This window comes from Canis lupus, chromosome 20 (assembly GCF_003254725.2).
Source record: "Canis lupus dingo isolate Sandy chromosome 20, ASM325472v2, whole genome shotgun sequence".
Classification (NCBI taxonomy): domain Eukaryota; kingdom Metazoa; phylum Chordata; class Mammalia; order Carnivora; family Canidae; genus Canis; species Canis lupus.
This window is the reverse complement of record NC_064262.1, coordinates 42519075-42539470: the sequence shown is the minus strand read 5'-3', so window position 1 is coordinate 42539470 and position 20396 is coordinate 42519075. Positions and strand designations below refer to the sequence as shown.

Genomic DNA, 20396 nt, shown 5'->3' with positions numbered 1-20396 from the left:
ATAAAATCTTTTAAAAAGCCACAACAACAACAAAATGAGATCATGAGCATTAATTATCAGACCTAATCATGTGCTATCTCTGCACACTCCTGTCACCAAGCTTTCTCTGACTCTCATACATAAAGTGTGAAACCCTGAGCCATCCTGGCCCTTCTTACCCTCCTTCCACTTTGCTTTTCTCCATAGAACATCTCTCCTACTACTCTACAACTTACGTGCTTATTCTGGTTTTGTCTATAGAAAGTAAGCTCCGTGGAGTTCAGGATGTTTGCCCACGTTGTTCACCCAGAACGGTGCTGGACACAAGCTAGGCGCTCTGGAAATACAGATGAATAGATGAATTGAATAAATGAGTAACATGTATGTATAGGAGAATGAGACTTAAAGCTTCTTAGTTTCTTGGATGGAAATTGGGGTTGAGTTATAGTGATAAAGACGAACTCAGGGCAGTCCCGGGTGGCTCAGCGGTTTAGCGCCGCCTTCAGCCCAGGGCCTGATCCTGGAGACCCAGGATAGAGTCCCACATCGGGCTCCCTGCATGGAGCCTGCTTCTGCCTGTGTCTCTTTCTGCCTCTCTCTCTCTCTCTGTGTCTCTCATGAATAAAAAAAAATAAAATCTTAAAAAAAAGAAGAAGAACTCAGACCCTCAAAGGGAAGATTGTGAGCCACATGCTGAAGCCACAGAAGACAGTAAGGTTTCACAAGCAGTGAAGATGCTATAATGGCTCCAGATCATAGAATAATAATCAAACTTTCCTCTTGCCTCCACTTCAGACCTCCAAACCATTCCTTCCTATTGATTTAGAAGTTTCTAGAATCCCATGGCCTTGGAGAACTAATACATAATATAGTGATTATTGGCAACAAAACTGGATTATAAACATCAAACTTGCTGGCAGGATTAGGTCTTAATTGTTCCCACTACTAGAAGAAACAATAGTTACATGGTGGGACAGAGGTGTGAGCCAACCTGGGGATGGCGATCATTTTGCAATATAAACATATCAAATCAATACCCTGTACACCTCAAACTTACACAATGGTGTATGTTAATTATATCTCAATTAAAAAGGAGGGGGGAGAAGAACCCCATGGCCTGAGGCTGGATAAGCAGAATGTTGGGAATCCAGCCAAAATAAAATAATACTGAAAGTGAAGACTGCTAATATCAGGAAGTTAGGGTGGTCCCAAACTTCCAGTGTTTTTCCTGGGGAACTTCAAATTTCACATAATTCTGTGACATCCTTGACGTCCTGCTTACTGGTGTTTTGCTCTATTTAACCATGTAGTGTGTGGGCGTATATCCATGAGGCTTTTCATGTTTCTGAGTTGAGTTGACTCCCCCTCCTTGCCCGGCACAGACCAGTGAGCAGCTGACAATAAGACATGAGCATTATGGAGCCTTGATGGCTTACTCACTCAAGGTCCTGGGGAGGGACAGGGGAGGTGGGGAGGGTGCTGGTGTGGCTCCAAATAGCCCAGCTGGAGGTAGAGCCCCAAGAGGGCGGTCCACGGCCTGGTCCCAGGACTGTGCTGCCATCAGTGGCAGTGACCCCCACTCACTCACAGAAGTTGGTGCAGGGGGTGGGGGTGGCGGCGGGAATGCGGGTGGGGGGTGGGGGTAGTCCTTGCTGGGAAGTGTGCAGAGCCCAGGTTCCCACCAATGCCAAGCCCTCGACGGGTACAGAGGAGGAACTCATCTTTGAGTTAAATTTAATGCTCAACCGCATATTCATCTGGGCCGTTTTATGTTTGTCTTGCCTTTCTTTTAATAGTTTGTTTCTATTTTCATCTTCACAGGTCCACACTCTGAGTTGAAGGCTACCTCAGACACATCTCCGGAATTCATTAACAGGATGTCCTTTAACCAACTAAATGAGTGCGAAACCGCTGTGTAGGGGGTACCCCAAATGAGGTCAGTCACAGGGCCAGGGAGTGCATCGGGAGAAGTTCACATGGACTTTCCAGCCGTTTTGTGTTCCTCTTCTTCATTTATCCTTCTTCCAAGCTGCCCCCCACCCCAGCCTCCCCCTCACCACCACCCACTGCATCCTCTCCTGGAACCCTGAAATCTGGATTTCTCCACTTCCTTTCTCTCGTGCTCCCTCTCCTAACAGAGTCATGGGCTGGCGGGTTCCCCCACAGGCTCTGTCACCCAGACTTGATGCCCCCCACCAACCCCATGGAATTTCCTGGAATCTTCTCAGAGCAGGGTCAGTGCCTCACAGCTTGCCTAACTCCTGGCTTTCCTCACTGTTTTCTCCAAATCCCATGCAGCCACCGCCCCCCTGCTCCTCACTGGTACTGAGCATCTCTGCTCCAGCCCCTTCCCCAAGTGACACCACTCTGTGGCTTCCTTGGTCCCCAGATCCTCTCTTGGGAAACCCACCCACACCCCTCCCCCCAGCTACAGCACAGTGTCCCTTAACAGTGATGGGGAGAAGAGGAGCTCATGCCACTCACTGTGGTTCTCCCTGAGCTTTCTAGATGCCCTACTGGATGTAGGGAGGGGGCTTCTGCTGACGCGAGGAGCCACTGTAGGGAGCTCCCGGCTCTGGGGTCTGGACACAGGGCTACCGCACAGGATGCTTCCTCCTCGGCTGCTGGCTGCCACCTACTCAGACATGCCCTGCTGTCATCCTAACTCATATCACTGGAGAGCAGTAGCAACTCAGTTCCCTTATCTGGAGCAGCCAGGAAGACGCCTGTCACCAGGCCAGGGCTGAGGGTAGAGGGAGGGGGACGATCAAAGGCCGGGTCCTGGGGAAACCAGGGGGAGCAAGGGACTTCCTGCTTTCCTCAATCACTTGAGAAACACTGTAGGGGTCCAGAGGAGCTTTCAAGTTGCTTTCTTTGGGTTATTCCTTGACGACACTGAGACCAGTGACTTGTGGTATAAAGGTCCCACGAGAGAAACAGTGGCTTCTCTTGCCCCTAAAGGTCAAGATCGGCTTCTCAGAAGAAAGGCGGTCTCTCAGCAGCCCCAGACTATTCCCACAGCTGCTTGGATGGTGGCTCAGGAGGCAGTGCCCTGTCCCCCTGGAACTCTGTCAAGTGGTAAGTCATCTGTGTATTTAACCAGTGGAGTCCATGTTGATGCTCGGGATGGTTTCACTTTTGCAATCTTTGTTTCTGTCCTTCGAGAGAAGAACACAGCCAGCCTGTCACAGGAAGCTATTTCACAGGGTGAGCAGACTTTTCAAATGCAGAAATTAGGACCGATACTGATTTCATGACACAGTACTTGGCTCTCTTCGATGGTGTGTTTCCTTAAATATTATCTTCGGATATCACGGCTTGTTTCCACCAGGAGAACTAAAGTTCTGTAAAGAAGTAGAATGCTTACTTTTTTTTTTTTTTTTTTATCTGCCCTGTGGTGTTAGCACACTGCTCAAGTATGACGTGAGGGCATAACAAACAGGTCAATTATAGTAGCCGCTCTCAGCAGGTGCAGATGCCTCAGAGAAATGTTTACTTTCAATCTTCCAAGATGTAGACCTATTCTGGGTAAAATGAAGTACCAGTAAAGGGAGAGGATGGCTGCATGGACACTAACCCAATTTTTTTTCCCCCTCCAGGACCACCCAGCCGTATGAAGAGGAAATAATCCTTGGCTTCTCCACAGGGCAGCCTGAAGATGGATAATTACGTGACAGCCCCAGAGGATGACTATGACGTCCTCATAGAGGATGATCTGAATAACGATGAAATAAAACTGTGCCACCTGTACGAAACCAAGATCCTGTCAACCCGGGTGTTGCCGCAGCTCTACGCCACCGTGTTCCTGGCTGGTCTCCTGGGCAGTCTCTTGGTTGTGCTCATCCTGGTAAAACATAAAGGACTCAAGCACATGGGAAATATCTATTTCCTAAACTTGGCAGTTTCAAATTTGTGTTTCTTGCTTGCCCTGCCATTCTGGGCCTATGCTGCGATGCATGGGGAGGTTCTCGGCAACTCCATGTGTAAAATTCTAGTCATACTTTACTCCATAGGCCTGTACAGTGAGGCTTTCTTCAATATCCTCCTGACTGTGCAAAGGTACCTAGTGTTTATCAACGTGAACTTTCCCTCGACCACGAGGGCAATGCACTGGGGCATCATCTCGAGTGTTCTGGCATGGGTCTTAGCCACTCTGGTCATTTTGCCTGAATCCATGTTTTACAAACCTCAGATGGAAAGCCAGAAATACAAGTGTTCCATTAGCAGACCTCACTTCCTGCCGGCTGAAGAGACATTCTGGAAGTATTTTCTCACCTTAAAGATGAACATTTTGGGATTTCTTTTCCCACTGTGCATTTTTGTATTTTGCTACGCGCGAATGAGAAGAATACTAAGGTCTGGAGAGAGGGGGAATGGCCTTCACCAGCTGGTTTTCGCCATAATGGCTGTCTTCCTTCTGATGTGGGGTCCCTACAATATTGCACTTTTCCTGTCCACTTTCAAGGAATATTTCTCTCTGCACGACTGTAAGAGCAACTACAACCTGGACAAAAGCGTTCAGATCCTTAGAATTTTCGCGACCACCCACTGCTGCGTCAACCCCCTCCTCCACGTGTTCCTCGACACCACGTTCAGAAGACACCTTCGCCGCCTTTGCTCTGTGCATGACAGCAGTCTGCTCCAGTCCACTGAGGAATCTGCACGAGCTGCACCAAGGGAAGAACGTGACCATTCTACCAAAGTGTAAACTAGCTTCTGTCAAAGGCAGAATAAATATTGATTTTTGTATCGTTGCATTGTTTTGTGTAATCTTTTTACACACTTTTGTATATAAAAATAGGTTATGGGAAGAAAAGCGAGGTGGTGAACAAGCATTTTCCAAGCTCTGAGTCTGTCTCAAGTGTTGTGCGAGGCTCTTTGCAAACCTGAGCCCCTTTGCGCCTCAATACTTGACCGTGGGTTTGGGTGGAATTTGTCTCATTCTGCTAAGGGGGATACTAAGGCTCAGACATTTGTCTAGGCTCACACAGCTAGAAAGTGGCAGGACTGGGGCCCAAACGTGAGTGCCATTCACTCCAGAGCTAACACACCAAACTTCCAAAAACTGGGCAAGGAAACACAAAAATTAATATGTACTCTTAAAACCAATAAGACCACATTCCAAACTAGAAGCAACCTATTCATATAGAAGTAATTGTTCAGGCACATTTTCTTGCAGGTAATTGAAAGAACTGGCAGGCTGGAAGCTATGGGTAAAGAGGTAAAAATGACATGCTCTGTGGAATTTGCTAGGTCTCCTTGGCTACTTGCTACATGAATAGTCTGCATAAAATAACTCCAGGCAAGAATATTTTCAAAGGAATTGAAAAAAACACTAATTCAGTATAATCTGAAGTGGAATCTGCTAAAATGAGTTGTAACTGATGGGGGTTAAAATATGTGTTGAGCAGGAAAAGGCTTAGTTGGGAAAATTTACAAAATTTGTGAAAATGGATAAGTCAGTGGTTATTCATTATTGATACTGCGTGGAAAATTTTGGAATTTACGATGTGCATTAAACTGGTAGCGTCAACAATGAATTTTATGTGCTGCCACAGACTTAACCATCATTAGTTCTATGGATTTCTTTCAGAAATTAAAATTGAGGGGCACCTGGGTGGCTCAGCTGGTTGAGCGTCTGTCTTCGGTTCAGATCATGATCTCGGGGGTCTTGGGATCAAGTCCCACATCTGGCTCCATGCTCAGTGAGGCATCTGCTTCTCCTTCTCCCTTTGCCCTTCCTTCCTTTCTCTCTCTCTTTCTTTCTCTCTCTCTAATAAGTCATTAAAAAATCAATAAAATCTTAAAAAAAAAGAAAAGTTGAATAACCTGATTCACTTTATGACACAGCAATTTAATGGTGTAGCAGTGGCAGGGACTCCATGGAAATTGTCCTGAACAAGAAGGACTGTCAATATCTATTATATAGAACACTGAACAGCTTTGAAAATTAAATTCATATGTTTCTTAATAAACTCAACCTAACATTACAGGGCAAAATAGCACTTACATATGAAACATATTGTGTAGTCGAGTTACTTGACAACTCTTGTTTGGATCACAAGAAATGTCAAGCCTCTTTATACACTTCCCATGTGCTATGTCAAAAGTAGGATTGGACCTAGAGGGTGTTCTGCTAAGTGAAATAAGTCAGACTGAGACAAATGTCATAGGATCTCACTCACATGTAAAATCTAAAACCAAGCGAAGGAATAAACAAACCAAAATAAGAATCGGAACTATAAACTCAGAAAACAAACTGATGGCTGCAGAGGGGAAGGGGGAGGGGAATGGGTAAACTGGGTGAAGGGAAGTGAGAGATAGAGGCTTCTAGTTACGGAATGAATAAGTCAGGGGAATAGAAGGCACAGCATAGGGAACATAGTCGATGATATTGCAATAGTGTTTGGTGACAGATGGTAGCTCCACTTGTTGTGGGCACAGCATAAGGTGTAGAGAAGTTGAATCACTATGTTCTACACCTAAAACTGATGTAACATTGTGTGTCAACTATACGCAGATAAAAACATTTTAATAAATAAAAATTAAGAAGTAAAGGTCCAAAAAAATGTATACCCTACATTAACACTGTGCTGCTCCCATGGCCTCTGGGTGGCTCAGTTGGTTGAATGTCTGACTCTTGGTCTCATCTCAGGTTTTGATCTTAGGACTATGGGTTTGGGCTCCACATTGGGGTAAATAACTCTACGGCTGGATAATACTTTCACTTTTTTTTTTTTTAAGTAGGCTCCATGCCCAGCGCAGAGCCTAGTGTGGGGCCTGAACTCATAACCCTAAGATCAAGACCTGAGCTGAGTTAGAGAGTCAGATGCTTAACCTACTGCACCGCCAAGGCACCCCAGCTGGATTTTTTTTTTTTTAAGTTAAGTAGCAGGAGTGCCTGGGTGGCTCAGTTGGTTGAGTGTCTGCCTTTGGCTTGGGTCATCGTCTCGGGGTCCTGGGATTGAGCCCCATGTCAGATTCTCTGCTCAGCAGGGAGTCTGCTTCTCTCTCTCTCTCTCTCTCTCTCTCTCTCTCTCTCTCTTTCTTTGCCACTCCCCCTACTTGTGCTCTCTGCTCTCTCAAATGAATAAAATATTTTTTTAAAAAAATGTTAAGTTGCAGAAATGAGATCTCTGCTCTTATACAAACTTATATCAAACATGTTTTCTGGGGTGCCTGGGTGGCATTGTCAGTTAAGCACATGACCTGGTTTTGGCTCAGGTCATGATATCAGGGGCATGAGATGGAGTCTCCTTGGGATTCTCTCTCTCCTCTCCCTCTGCCCCTCCTGCTTGTGTTCTCTCTCTCTCTCTCTCTCTCTCTCTCTCATAAGTAAATAAGTCTTAAAAAACAAAAACATATTTTCTGAACTTGGTGATTTTCAGACCTTGACACAAGGACAAAAGAGATTTCCATATTTTTAAATCAATTTGTGCAACTGGAGAGCTTCCATCTTATCTCCAGTTGGAGGTGGTCTGAAATCTAATGGCATGCCATGCTAGAAGGTAAACATCAGGTGAAGAATCTAATAGAATTCTAGAAATGTCTTCTCAGTGATAAATATGCACTATGTATATGCTGGCAGACTGGTATCAGAGTTTGGCAGCACCTGTGTGAAAAGACATTTTCAAAGACAAATCATGTAAAATTTCTCTGTGGATCAGCTTTATGGGATGAACTTTTGCAATCCACTTTAATAATAGGGAATATCAGTTTTGAACCTCAATTAAACAAAAGTTACCCCCCTGACTTCCACTCTTCTCATTAGTAGACCTGTATCACACAAAAGAAACTGTACTGCAATTATGAGTTGATACACATACCATGCCACCACAACCCACAGCTTCCACCTTACTTCCTCCATTCCGTATTTCTTTCCTCCTCCTTTCCTTCATGGTAAACTCTAGATCCCAAAAACATCAACACATTTACTCATTTTCTCAATCACACATATACACAACAGTCTCCAGGGTTGCTACTCTCATAGTGCTTATAAACGGAAAGACAGATATAAGAAGGATAGGGAGGAGCACAAGTAGGGGAGGTGGCAAAGAGAGAGAGAGAGAGAGAGAGAGAAGCAGACTCCCTGCCGAGCAGAGAATCTGACATGGGGCTCAATCCCAGGACCCCGAGACGATGACCCAAGCCAAAGGCAGACACTCAAACCAGCCCTAAAGATGTAGCCTGGAGTGGGAGAGATGAAGCTGTCACTGGCCCCGGGAGAGTGATTGATGTTATGAGATTTATCAGCGGTCTTCCTGGAGGGTGTCTGAGCTCAGATGTGAGTGATTCCCCCACGGGAATCCTGCACCTGCTCCATCTTCTCTTTCTATGGGGTCTATGCAGGTGGAGGGCAGGCGGAGTCCTGATTATGACACATCAAGGAGGGACATACTGAGCCTGAAATCCAGCCTATGTACATGGCTGAGTGGGCCGAGCTCCCCAGCGGGGGCTGGGCACACTGTGGGAAAGGGGTACCTTTCCTGGGCTTCGTACAGAGGCCCTGTATGGACAGCTCTCTGCTCAGGCACCATGAAATGCTCTACTATCACTGTTCTAATGCACTTTCCCTGCCATCACACTGTCCCCCTTCCTGTGTGTGGGCAGACGTTCATGGGAATCATTCTGCCACCAGGACAAACAGGAAAGGGGGTTGTCTCCCTCTGAGACCAAGCTCAGGGGCAGAGGGAATTCAAGGAAGTAAGCCAGGGACAGCCCCAAGTCAGTGCAGGACTGGAAGGTCTTGCCAGAGGGTGGAGAAGCAGAGAAGCAGACACAAGTGAAGACCATGCAGAATGCAAGGTCGAGAGCTTTCCCTGGAAGCCTGTGAGAAGCTAGGGCTTGGAGGAAGTGAAAGCAAGGACGCCAAACTGCGCCCTCACTCCATTCAGTGTGAAAAGAATGTGGGAGCCAAAGGTCGTGTGGCAGCCCAGGGCTTGCGCTACACAGAATGCACTGCCTGTGGGAGGAGAAAGAAGCATACGGGCAGTTACAGGACTGGGCAACACATTTCCCATTTCTGCAAGAATTCATGAGTACAAAGGTCTGAGATGGTTTACCACAGATATAGTTTCGGGGTTGGTTTGTCCCCAAAGATATGAGACACACAGAAAGAGGCATATTTCTCTAGTAGCTAAGACAAAATCCACAAACTGGTTCCTTCTCATGCCTGGAACCCTTGACCATCATCCCAGCCAAGCTGAAGCAGAGGAGATGTGCTATTTCTTCTTTTCCTCCATCTTGTCCCTGCCTTACCCCAGATTCTCCATACCCTCTATCTCTCTAGGGGTGATGCTGTTCTTTAAAACTCAAATAGCAGGCTGTGGTACCAGTTTCCTGCTCTGCAGAGGGCTCCGAGTCCTACTCAGCATTCCCACGGCCTCCCAGGGCCTCACCTGCTCACCACCTGTCACTCATATCCTTCTGCTGCCTCATTACTGATCTTCACCACCTGTCATTTCCAGAAGCTGTGATCTCTCCCCATATGCAGACACCGTCCTGGTGGGTGATGGCCAAGATGGATCAGTCCTCCATTCGTATCAGGCATCAGTGATTAAGGATCCTGGCCAGCAGAGACAGGAATTGTCTCTATGACTATATTCTTCTTTAGAACCTGACTGGCTGTGTTCCTGGGGCCCATGCATCCTCTCCGAGCAGATCTTTCACCTTCTCCACATTTCCTCACCTGTGGTTGACTCTAAGTTCCCCATTCACCCAGAAGAGTGGGTCAGCTCTATTGATTTGGTTTCAAAATCTCACTCTTAGGGTAGAGGGCTCACCTTTCTCAACCCCAATGGCCATGTGACACGATTTCCTAACATATCCTCTGCTTCCATCCTGAAATTCAGACTCCAGCCATTTATTTCATTCTTGCTCTAACACTGGAAATGACCTACTTTGGGCCATGGTGTTTCCAGCCCAGCAGGACTGTTGCTTCAGTTGGGAGGAGCAGGTTGGTGCTCATCCCACAACCATGGCATGGGTGGTGGTGATTTGCTTACCTTCTCTATTTTCATGACTATGAGCCTGATGTATAGATATTTATGTGTGTTCTGTTGACAACACTAAATTTCAGAAAAGAGAGACATAGGCTTAGGGTTGAAATAATGAAGGTAATGCCTCAGATCCAGAAGAGAAATAGTGTCCTATTGCCAAAATATTCACTGCTTCCTCCCACTGGGCCTCTCCCTGCAAGACATCATATGCCTGCCTTGTTGATGTCGTGGCCACTCAACTTACTCTGAGCAATGAAATGATGGGAATGGCAAAGCCATTGCCCCTACAGAAGCTTTAGAAGTTATTGTGAGGCATCTCCAATTCTCCTTTCTGTCTTCAGGCCAGCAGACCCCAGGTGGAGCCACTTGTTCAGCCCAGATCTCAGAACAAAGGTATGAGCTGAGCAAAAGAGCCACTGGTGCAAAGACATGGGTGTGAGACAAAAATAAGCACTTGTTGTGTAAGCTGCTAAGATTTCTATAGAACTTAGCATGAGCTGATGGATGCAGTGATGTTAGATTTTCTCATTTAATTTCAGCTAGAAAGGGGATTTCACTGGTGGGCTTTAATTTCACCTTCATATCTTATTTATACAAGAAAGTTCATACTGTTCAAATGTCATGCTTTGTGGGGCTGTTATTATAACTAATATGGCAACAGCATCAAATGTTGCTCACTGAATAACCTTCTCAGGCTACTGAGGATACACGGCATAACTGGGCCATAATTATAGTAGCAAAAAAAAAAGTGAGTTTTCATCCTAAGCTTAGGGGACCCTAATTCATGTCCTTTCAGAGCCCGGTGCAGGCAGCAGCAAAGCTACCTACCCACTGATGGTGGTCAACACTGCCACCCTTGTCTGACATCAGCCTTTGAAGGTACAGTCTTCCTCTGGTTGGCATGGGTTTACTTGTTGGGTCCAATGAGCCAAAGGAAAAACTGAAAGCCAGAAAATGACCCCTTCCCAGGGAAAAGTTAGCAATCTGAGAGAGCTGGTACCTAGCCACCCCTGAGCCCCACTTTCTGGAAGAAGGTCCACATTAGTAGCTGAGACCACATCATTTGGTTCTTTCATAGGTCAGAAGCAAAAGCCTGGAGAAGAAAGCCACAGGGAGCACACTGAAAGAACAAAGCATGGACCCTCCACAAGGCAGAGGAAGGCAGGCCAGAGAGGAGGATGAGTGGTATGAAAGCTGAGGGAACGGGGTTCGAGAAGGAGTGAGAGGACCATGGGGTCAGGAGTGGCTACGGGCTCAGGGGAAGAGACCTGGAAACCCTGAGAAGCTGGCAGTTTGGGAGGGCATGGGTGTCCTTTTCCAGAGCCACTCAGGAGAGAGAACAGGTTAGAACCCAATCACAGTGAGGTGCACAGAGAATAGGAGAGTGGCCCGACTGCTTGCTGAAGGAATAGAGGGCAGCCCACCTGGCCCCTGCTCTCTAGAGCTGGGCTGAGGGAAGTGGGGGGGAGTGTAAATGAGTGAGTGGAGGTTAACCAGAGGGGGAGGGACAATAAAGCCAGTCAGAAGGCCAAGGGACAGAAGGTTGTCACCTCTCCCTATGATGCCTGTATTTGTACATTCACTGTACCTGATGCAATCTATTTAAGATACCAAATTCTCAAAAATCTTTGTGATACCCAGTTTCTTTCACCAATGCCTCAATTCCTACTCCCTATCCCTCTCCCTGCCCTAGAAACACATGCACACAAAGCACATATACAAACACAGGCACACACGCGTACACGTGCACACACGCTTACACACCCACCCCAGCACACACAGCAACAACCATGTGAACAGCCATCCAGATGCCCTTGGGGTAACCAGATGCTGGGCCTGGTCTTTGCTTCTAGACAAGCAGGCACTGAACCCAAAGGGAAGAAAAGGAGCCCGACCTGGAAAGTGTGGAAGGAGAGATCCAGCTGTGCCAGTATCTGATCAGACACATGATTTCTATATAAAATTCTAGAAAAGATGAATGATGCTTTATAAGGAATGAAAATCGAAAGCCTTTCTCATTTTATTTATTGCAAGGATGACAGCAAGGAGCTGGGAAAGCAGTTGATTGGCCAGGAGGGGAGAAGGCCCAGTACCCCCAAGGGGGAGGCTGTAGGAGCAGTGAGGGGGAGGGGCCGAGGCACCTCTGGGGAAAAGGCCAGGCAGTCTTCTCATGTGTTTTATCTCCTCAGGAAGGCGCAGGCTTCCAGAAGCGCTGTGGGACACACCAAAGCAGGAGATTCAGAAACAGATTTCTCTTTTTTTACCCGAGTCGACCAAGGAGGGTACTAAAACACAGACTTTCCCCCTGCCTTCTCCCACCAACCCTTGGCCAGCCAGCTCTGTCCCCCACACCCTGAGCCACTTCCTGCCCTGGCCTTAGTGACACAAGATCCATCCCATTTGTCTCTAACTGAATCAACAGTCATACTCAAGTTCACAAGACATGAGTGGTCCTCTGACGTGAGCCATTCATCACCCTCGTCTTTATGCAAATCTGTCTGCAATGGTGTTCACTCAGTCATTCACTAGTACTCTGGGGCCTGCTTTGTGTGAGGTACTGTGCTAAGTGCCAGGGATTGAGCAGGGACAGAGGGACCCTGCCTTCAGCCAGCATGTACTCTGTGCAGTCCTGAGCTGGCTGCTCCCAAGAATAGCCCCACAGCCTCTTTCTCAAAGCCGAGTCCTAGGGTCACCCCATCACAATTCCCCAGATGCTGGTTGGTAAAGAGCAGTGACACTGTTGACATTTGAGACCTGGGAATTCTTTGTTGGCAGGGCTCTTCCATGCTTTATTTAGCAGCATCTCTGGCTTCTGCCCATAGACACCAGCTGCACCACTCACCCTTTCACACCCCCACCCCACCCCAGCAACTTATAAGAATCAAAAATACCTCCAAGCATTGCCGAATGTCCCCTGGGACAGTGGGGGACGGGAGGGGGGGTCACTCCACCTAGCTGAGAACGACCAGTACAGAGATTTTTGGTGCCACCCCATCCCTGGACCACCACCAGGCCGACACCTCCAGCTGTCTGATGAGGTGCCAGGAATGGGACTCTGGGTGACCCCCATGCACAAGGGAGGCAATACACACTGAAATTTTAGATTAACCACCTGGAGCCTTACAACGCTCTGCAATATCTTATTTGTCTTGCAAATTATTTGCAACGCTTGCAAATTATTTGTCAGTATACTTTCCTGGCTAAGATACTTTCTTGGAATTTGTACTCTCAATGGTTGGTATTTACGGTAACAGTCTAGAGACCAGAATTTGTCATTTCCGAACACATACGTGCATATATACACACAGACACACATATATATATACGTGTGTATATGTACGTATACCTACACAAGTATACCTACATGCAGATACACACACACTTCATTCTACTGAACAAAATGAATGATCCGTTTCTAAGAACCATGACAGGCACTCTCAGCATTATAAAAATTTAGCCTATCACCACTGCCTTATTTTTCTCTAAATCTTACACCTCATCACTGATGCTGTTGCTTCCTGAGGTGCAGGGATACACACTGCCTTAACATTTTTATTCCCATCTCCATTCCTAAAATGCTGTCTGGCCCTCCAGCCTCGCCACCCTCCACTCATGGTGGCTCCTCCAGGCTGTTGCACTTACGGGAGGCTGAACACTGTCTCAGATTAGCAACGGCCGTGACATAGGCTGATCCCAAATATTCTTCATATGTGTTTTTGCCTTGGAGTTTGGCCAGACACTCAGTGTTGTCATTGAACAGAAGATTTTTGGTTTCAGACTGGAACAAGCAAAACTCGCTTGGGCATTTGGTTCCATTTCTTCCAAACTGCGTCTGTGATAAAAGGGCAGACAGTAAGCAAGTGGCCAAGGGAAACAGGAGAACGTTTAGGATTAGGAGAGGCCAAGGACCTCTCTTCCATCCAGGCTCAGGCCTGGGAAACCTACAGAAGGAAAGGAGCTGAGTTCTGGAGCCCTTCTACCTCTTGGCTGAGCCCTCCCCTGCCGCATGTCCTCCCGTGGCCCCGGGGTGACAGACCCACCAGGCAGTGCCGGGGCCCCTCACTACTTCTGATCCCATCTTCCACCTTCCCTCCTTGTTCATCTGTGGCCTCTTCCTGTAGAACCTCTGCGTGACTAGGTGATAGCTGAGAATTTCTGAGGTCTCCCCCAAAAGGTGGTCACCTACAGCATTCTGACAGGGCCAGCTCTCCCACACAGGCAGTCTGCATTGGAAATCTCTGCCATTGGTTAGGACATTGCCTCGGGAGGGTCACTTAGCCTCTCTTGGCCAAAGTTCCTTCTCCGTGCTCCGGGGCAAGAGCAACACACCTCAGCGATGAACCACCTCCTACCAGCATGAGTGAGTGTGCCATAGCGAGGTTACTGTACCTATGATTACCATTCCAGGACCACCGTCTTTAAAGCACACCTGGACACCTGATGTTCTACTACCAAAGTAGAAGTTCCAAAACAGAATCACAGACTTTAAGGAAATTGCATGGTTTCCTTCAAACCGCTTCCCACAGATAGCCTTCAATCCACAGAAGTTCTGGGTTTGTTGTTTTTAGAGATTACACATGTTCTCACTGAGACTCTGGGCAGCTCCTCAGCATGAAGCAAACGCTGTCACCACCAGCTTCAAGCAGAGGGACTGCAAAGAAGGGCTCTGGACAGACTGCTTCACCCAGCTCTGGGACCCGTGTGGTTAAGAGAGGGCAGGAGGCCCTCGTGATCCGCACCTGCTGGAGGAGCAGCACCTGCTTCAGGTGTTCGGCCTTTTCTTCCCGAGATACCACAGCATGGTTCGGAGCCATGGCCAGGTGACATCTCCGAGCCTTTGTCACAGGCTGCCGGGTGCCATCAAGACACAGCAGCTCAAAGTCCTCCAGCTTCAAATCCCTGGCCCATGGCTCAGGGTTCCCTCCTGGAGAGAGAAAAAAGAGGCAGCATTAGCCACAGGGCTGCCCCGCTTGGTCAAAGGTCTTTTCTGGGTGGGTCCGACGAGTCCCCTGGCCTCCTGAAACGGTCACGTGTGGGTCGCAGTGATGTGAGGTAGAGTGCAGGAAGCTTTGTCCGCACGAGCTATGCAAACTCCAAATACAGCAAATGTCAGTGCTGCTTCCATACAAGGGGACAAGATTCGAGAATATAAAGGAGCGAAGCCCTGACACATTCTAACATTTTACAATGTGGATGAACTTTGAAAATGTGATGCTCAGTGAAAGAAGCCAGTCACAAAAGTTTATGTGGTTCCATTTATGTGAAATGTCCAGAATGGGCAAATCTACAGATACAGAAAATAGACTGGTGGTTGGCAGCTCTGGAGGAGTGGGGAAAGGCGCAGGGGTACTGTATGGGGGTGTGTGAGTATTCTAGAATTGGACTGGTGGGTGTGGAGCTCCGTGAATGTGCTAGAGACCACGGAACTGCACACTTTGAATGGGTGAATTTTTATAGCATGAATTATATCTCAATAGAGTTGTTAGTTTTAGTTTTTGTTTTTTTGAGTAGTTAGTTTTTTAAAAGAGAAAGCCTTCCACCTGTACCGTATTTTCCAATGAGTTCCAGAAGAAGAATATCTGGTTTATGTTCAAGAAGAAATTGTTTTCTCCTTCCCTTCATATTCAAATGCTCTTAGTGTCTAACTAGAAAAAGAACGGGAACTTCTACAAGTTTATCAAATATGATCCATCAATTTAAAAAAATACAGTTGTGAAATCCCAAAGAAACCTATACTTAAATAGGTTTCTCTATTTAAGTCACTCTATGACATCACTCTAGGGGATCAAGATGAGTCATGATGAGTCCCAAGTAATGTACAGAACTATTGAATTGAATCAGTACACTGTACACCTGAAACTAATATCACACTGTGTGTTAATTATACTTCAATTTAAAAATATGACATCAAACTGATCCCTGGAGATCACCTAGATTAATGGTTCATAAATCTGAAACACAATTGTATGTATGTCTGTGTCTAAGCAAACACAGGTTCATTGTTTAGGTCCCTGCTTCTCTCCTTCTACCCTCCCCCCTCAAAACAAAAGCAAAAACACTTTATCTGTTCTCTCAGCTTTTGTCTATTTGATATTGAGATCATTCCAAATTTATAGGTCTGTCCTCAGTCCCTTTCCCAAGAGACGTGGGGAGGATCAGAAGGACGGAGGAGTGGCCATGACTCGGAGGAGGCAGTTCTTTCTCAGGGGGTGAAGTGGCAAGTCATCTGCTGGGGGCCGTGGGGGCCAAGTGAGGACCGAGTGGGGGCTCAGGAGAAGGCTGCAGTTTGGAAGGCAATCAGATGGCTAGGGGTGCTGAAGTTAGCAATTATTATTCACCTTCCATTATATGTCTTTGCCTTTGGGGGCAAAGACTCTCAAGGAGTTTCCAGACTGCGAGCTCACATGGGTCCAAATGAAGGTCCTTACTTCCTTTCTTAAAACTATGGCACAGGAAAATAAATAAATAAATAAATAATAAATAAATAAATAAATAAAATAATAAATAAATAATAAATAAATAAATGAATAAATAAAAAATAAAACTATGGCACAGGGAGATGTTGTGCTTCTGTGGTTAACTAGACAAAGCCAGGGAGATATTTGCTACTGAGTATGGCTGGTGTGTGTGTGAGAGAGAGAGAGAGAGAGAGAGAGGGAAGAGAGAAGAAATTTGGCTTCAAAATCAATGTCACACTCATAGACATACCATATGGCATAAGGAGGTAAAGAATTTTGGAAGTAACCTGATCCAAAGCCTAGAAAAGGTTATAACAGCTTCCCAATTGCAAATCTGAATACTGGGACATGAGAGGGAAACACTTCACTTACCATTTGTGTTCTGCAAGATAGTGGAATCTCTCACAAATGCGACATCTCCAGCCTTCTCTGCCAGGCACCTAAAATGTTCCAGAATATAAACACATTGCCAGAGAAGAAAAACTATTAGGGTTTTCATAAATATTTGTAAGATGCATGCCAAAAACTAAAACATGGAAGTAAACACGGAACAGATAAAGGCAAATATTTCCAGGAACTTATGATTTAAAATGGTAGCTTGAACACATATGCTTGTGAGCCTTCTCTGCTTCTAGAATCCCAATAAAATGACATTACTGAGATTGTTGGGGTTTGGGGATTTTTTTTTTTTTACATTAGTGAGATATTTTTTAAGCCATAAACCATGAGCAAAAGGAGGGCAGGAGGAATAGAGTAAAGATACTGTGGACAATGTTTGCAAGGTGGAGAGCAAATCAATGAACAGGAATTGATCCAGCAGAGCAGAGACAGCTGTAACGTAAGCTGGAAGTGGGGCGAGCCCAGAAGGAAACTGATGTGCGCTGCAGAACTCCAGAAAGGCTTATTAGTTAGAAGTACTAGGCACCACTGAAAGTGGCTGAGACAGGAGGACTGGATAGAGTGTGTACAGACATGGCTTAGGTGCCCTCCTCTTCCATGCGGATGTAAAATGACTCCCCCCACACCCCAGCAGAAGACTGAAGGTTTGTTCACAAGAGATTGAACCTGAACAACATTAGAGACACAGAACCAAGCACAGTGGAGAGCAGAGGCCCAACAATATAAGAGTAGACTGAAAATCTATATTCCAGAAGGTTAAATCATAACCTCTTTCCCCCACGCAGCCTCCCAAGAAGCATACAAGATGATTCTTTCTTTGGAAAACCTGATCAATCCAAGAAAAATTCCTATAGATTCTCATATTTGGATGCCCCATAATGAAATGACACACACCAATTGCCCCACAGGTGAGGCTCATAAGTCAAGATGTGGTACCTGACACAGAACAGTCAGCGCTAGTATTTCATTCTTAAATATGGACAAATGGCCAGAAACCACTGAATCCTTGAAGAAATGCTAGAAAAAATGTAGACTGAAAAAAATAGCTAATTATATTCATAATATACAGAGACAATACAGGAGACAAAATAAAACTTTTTAGACTATGATTAATATCATTAAGGAGATGAAAGAAAGTGCAGAACTCATAAAACAAGAACAAGCAGCTCTAAACAAAGGACCAGTCAGAAGACAAAGTGTTCTTAGAATGTAAAAAATCATCATCATAAAAATTCTAAAAAATGATATATGATTAAGCTAAGCAAATACCCCAGAAACTGGAAGATAACAAAAAGTAAATAATAAAAGATAAATAAGAAAATGAAATGATAATCCAAGAGTCTATAATTTAAGAACTAAAGTTTACAGAGAAATCAGAGAAAACAGGGTAGAAATTATCAAAGACATAATGATGTAAAATTTTCCAGAACAATTTGAGCTTCCAAATGAAACAGGCCCACCAAGTGCCCAATCCAAAGGATTAAAAGGAGACCCACATGAAGAAATAGAAGTATGAAGTTTCAGAACACTAGAGATTTTTAAAAATCGTTTTTTAAAAACTCAGAAACCTCTTAAGAAACTCATTTTCAAAGCATTTTACTTTTGATAAAACCCCAAATGAATTTTTCCTAAAGAGTATTTTTCATTCATTATTAAATCTCTGTAAATTGAGAGAAATATATATTTAAGAAGGAAGTATAGGTGTTTGATTTCTTTAATCTTTACAAAATATTCTTTGTGTCAACCTGTATATCTAAGACACTTTCTAAGCCTCCTGAACCTTATTCTCTCAGAATGAGGAAGTTACAAATAAATTGTTGAAAACTCAAAAATAATCTTTTTTCAAAAAGGAACAGTCAGATACAAAGAATCAGGAATTCAAAGTGGTATCAGATTTCTCAACAGAAATTCCAGATCTAGAAGACAATGAACTAATGTTTTTTTTTTTTTTTTAATTTTTGAATTTAGTGTAACTTCTGTCTTTCTGTTACATTCTGGATAATTTTTTCACATATCTTCCTCAATTCTTTTTTTAGCTATGCCTAAGCTGTTTAACCGGTCAACTGCATAGTTGGTTTCAATTGCTATATTTTTTTCCTTTCCAGAAATTCTTATTCTTTTATAAAAATACTACCATATTGTTTCTGCTGGATGTTGCTTCTGATAACTTTTCCCCTGTGTATTTGGTTAATATTAGTTCCTTTTGACTATGTACTGCTCATTGTTATTGAGACCGGATTTTTGAGCAATCTTTGAGGCCTATCCTGAAGGTGCTGTCTTCCAGGCAAGTTTCTAGAGGGGCTGCTAGTTTGGGACCACTTTTAAAAATATTTATGAGGGGCACCTGGGTGACCCAGTTGGTTAAATGTCTGCCTTCAGCTCAGGTCATGATCCCGGAGTCCCAGGACCGAGCCCCGAGGTGGCGGATTCCCTGCTCATTGGGGGGGGTCTCCTTCTCCCTCTCCCTCTGTTCTTCCCCCACTCATGCTCTCTCTTCTCTCACTCTCTCAAATACATAAATAAAATCTTTTTTTAAAATAATAAAAATATTTATGATTTGAGAATTTCTGGACCATTTTAGGGGATATGAGTTTGAGCTGCAAATCCATGCAGGAGGTAGCTCATGGATTCAGTTTCTCAGGGATGGTGTATATTCTTCTCCCTATTTTCCTCAGTATCCACCAACTTGATGCCCCCAGGAGTAGGTGGGGAAATTACTTCTGATTCATTACTCTCTGAAGGTGTATGTAACTTGTGTATTCAAGTGTGTCCTCAGGACAAAGTGAACACTTAGCTCTCTGAATTCCTATTCACCCTTAATAATCTTACTCCTTTGTCATTTATTCGGTAGTCCTAAGAACGTGTGTATGTGTGTGCACCTGTGGACTAATTCAGCATTTTTGCTTGTTTTTAGTGAGAGAATTGGTCAAAATAGCTAACACTGTCATTTCCCAGATATGGAAAATCCAAAATCAAAATCTCTAGGGATGGAAAAAAAAATCTCTAGGGAGGGGCACCCTGGGTGGCTCAGCTGTTTAGCTCCATCTTTAGCCCAGGGTGTGATCCTGGAGACCCGGGATCGAGTCCCGCATCGGGCTCCCTGCATGGAGCCTGCTTCTCCCTCTGCCTCTCTCTGTCTCAGTGTTTCTCATGAATAAGTAAATAAAATCTTAAAAAAAATTTTTTTTAATCTCTAGGGAGAATGTTTTTCGACCTACGCTTAGTTATCCAGCCCAACTGTAAATCATTTCAAAGGTAGTATAAAGACATCTTCAGGCAGGTAATACTCAAAAACCACCAAGGCCAATTCAGCCTTTCTCAAAAAGATGTGTTTTGTGCCAACAAAACCAAGAAAGTGAAAGATATGATATGCAGGAAACAGGCAATTTAACATGAAGTATGCAGAAGGGAAATCCCAGAATGACTGTCAAGGGGAATCCCAGACCACAGATGTGCAAGGGATCTAGAGAAGCATCTGATGAACCCATGTCAGCATTCACTCTGAGTATGTATCGTTAGCAGGTTTACATTACTGGCTAGCAGTTTTGAGATGAATTACTGA

At 45.0% G+C, this 20396-nt stretch overlaps 2 protein-coding genes across 5 annotated transcripts in view; one reads left to right on the top strand and one right to left on the bottom strand.

The window, feature by feature from the left end:
* The first annotated feature begins 1290 nt into the window (after positions 1–1290).
* CCRL2 (C-C motif chemokine receptor like 2) lies at positions 1291–4733 on the top strand. 4 transcript variants are annotated; one of them, XM_025458269.2, is made up of 4 exons: positions 1291–1424; positions 1801–1915; positions 2941–3057; positions 3579–4733. In XM_025458269.2, exon 4 carries the CDS (start codon positions 3638–3640, stop codon positions 4685–4687), a length of 1050 nt encoding a protein of 349 aa, XP_025314054.1. In that variant the 5' UTR covers positions 1291–1424; positions 1801–1915; positions 2941–3057; positions 3579–3637; the 3' UTR covers positions 4688–4733. The 4 variants fall into 4 exon arrangements, with proteins under 4 accessions (XP_025314054.1, XP_025314053.1, XP_025314056.1 ...); XM_025458268.3 differs by lacking the exons at positions 1291–1424; positions 1801–1915 and having other exon boundaries at positions 2473–3057; XM_025458271.2 differs by lacking the exons at positions 1291–1424; positions 1801–1915; positions 2941–3057 and adding an exon at positions 3090–3186.
* Positions 4734–11973: 7240 nt separating this feature from the next.
* LTF (lactotransferrin) overlaps positions 11974–20396 on the bottom strand; it is a 31294-nt gene continuing 22871 nt past the window's right edge. The window contains exons 14-17 of the mRNA XM_025458273.3: positions 16808–16875; positions 14717–14901; positions 13620–13809; positions 11974–12189 (exon numbers count right to left, since the gene is read on the bottom strand). Coding sequence (XP_025314058.1) covers positions 12155–12189; positions 13620–13809; positions 14717–14901; positions 16808–16875 — 478 coding nt within the window. The 3' untranslated portion in view covers positions 11974–12154. The remainder of the gene's footprint in view (positions 12190–13619; positions 13810–14716; positions 14902–16807; positions 16876–20396) is intronic.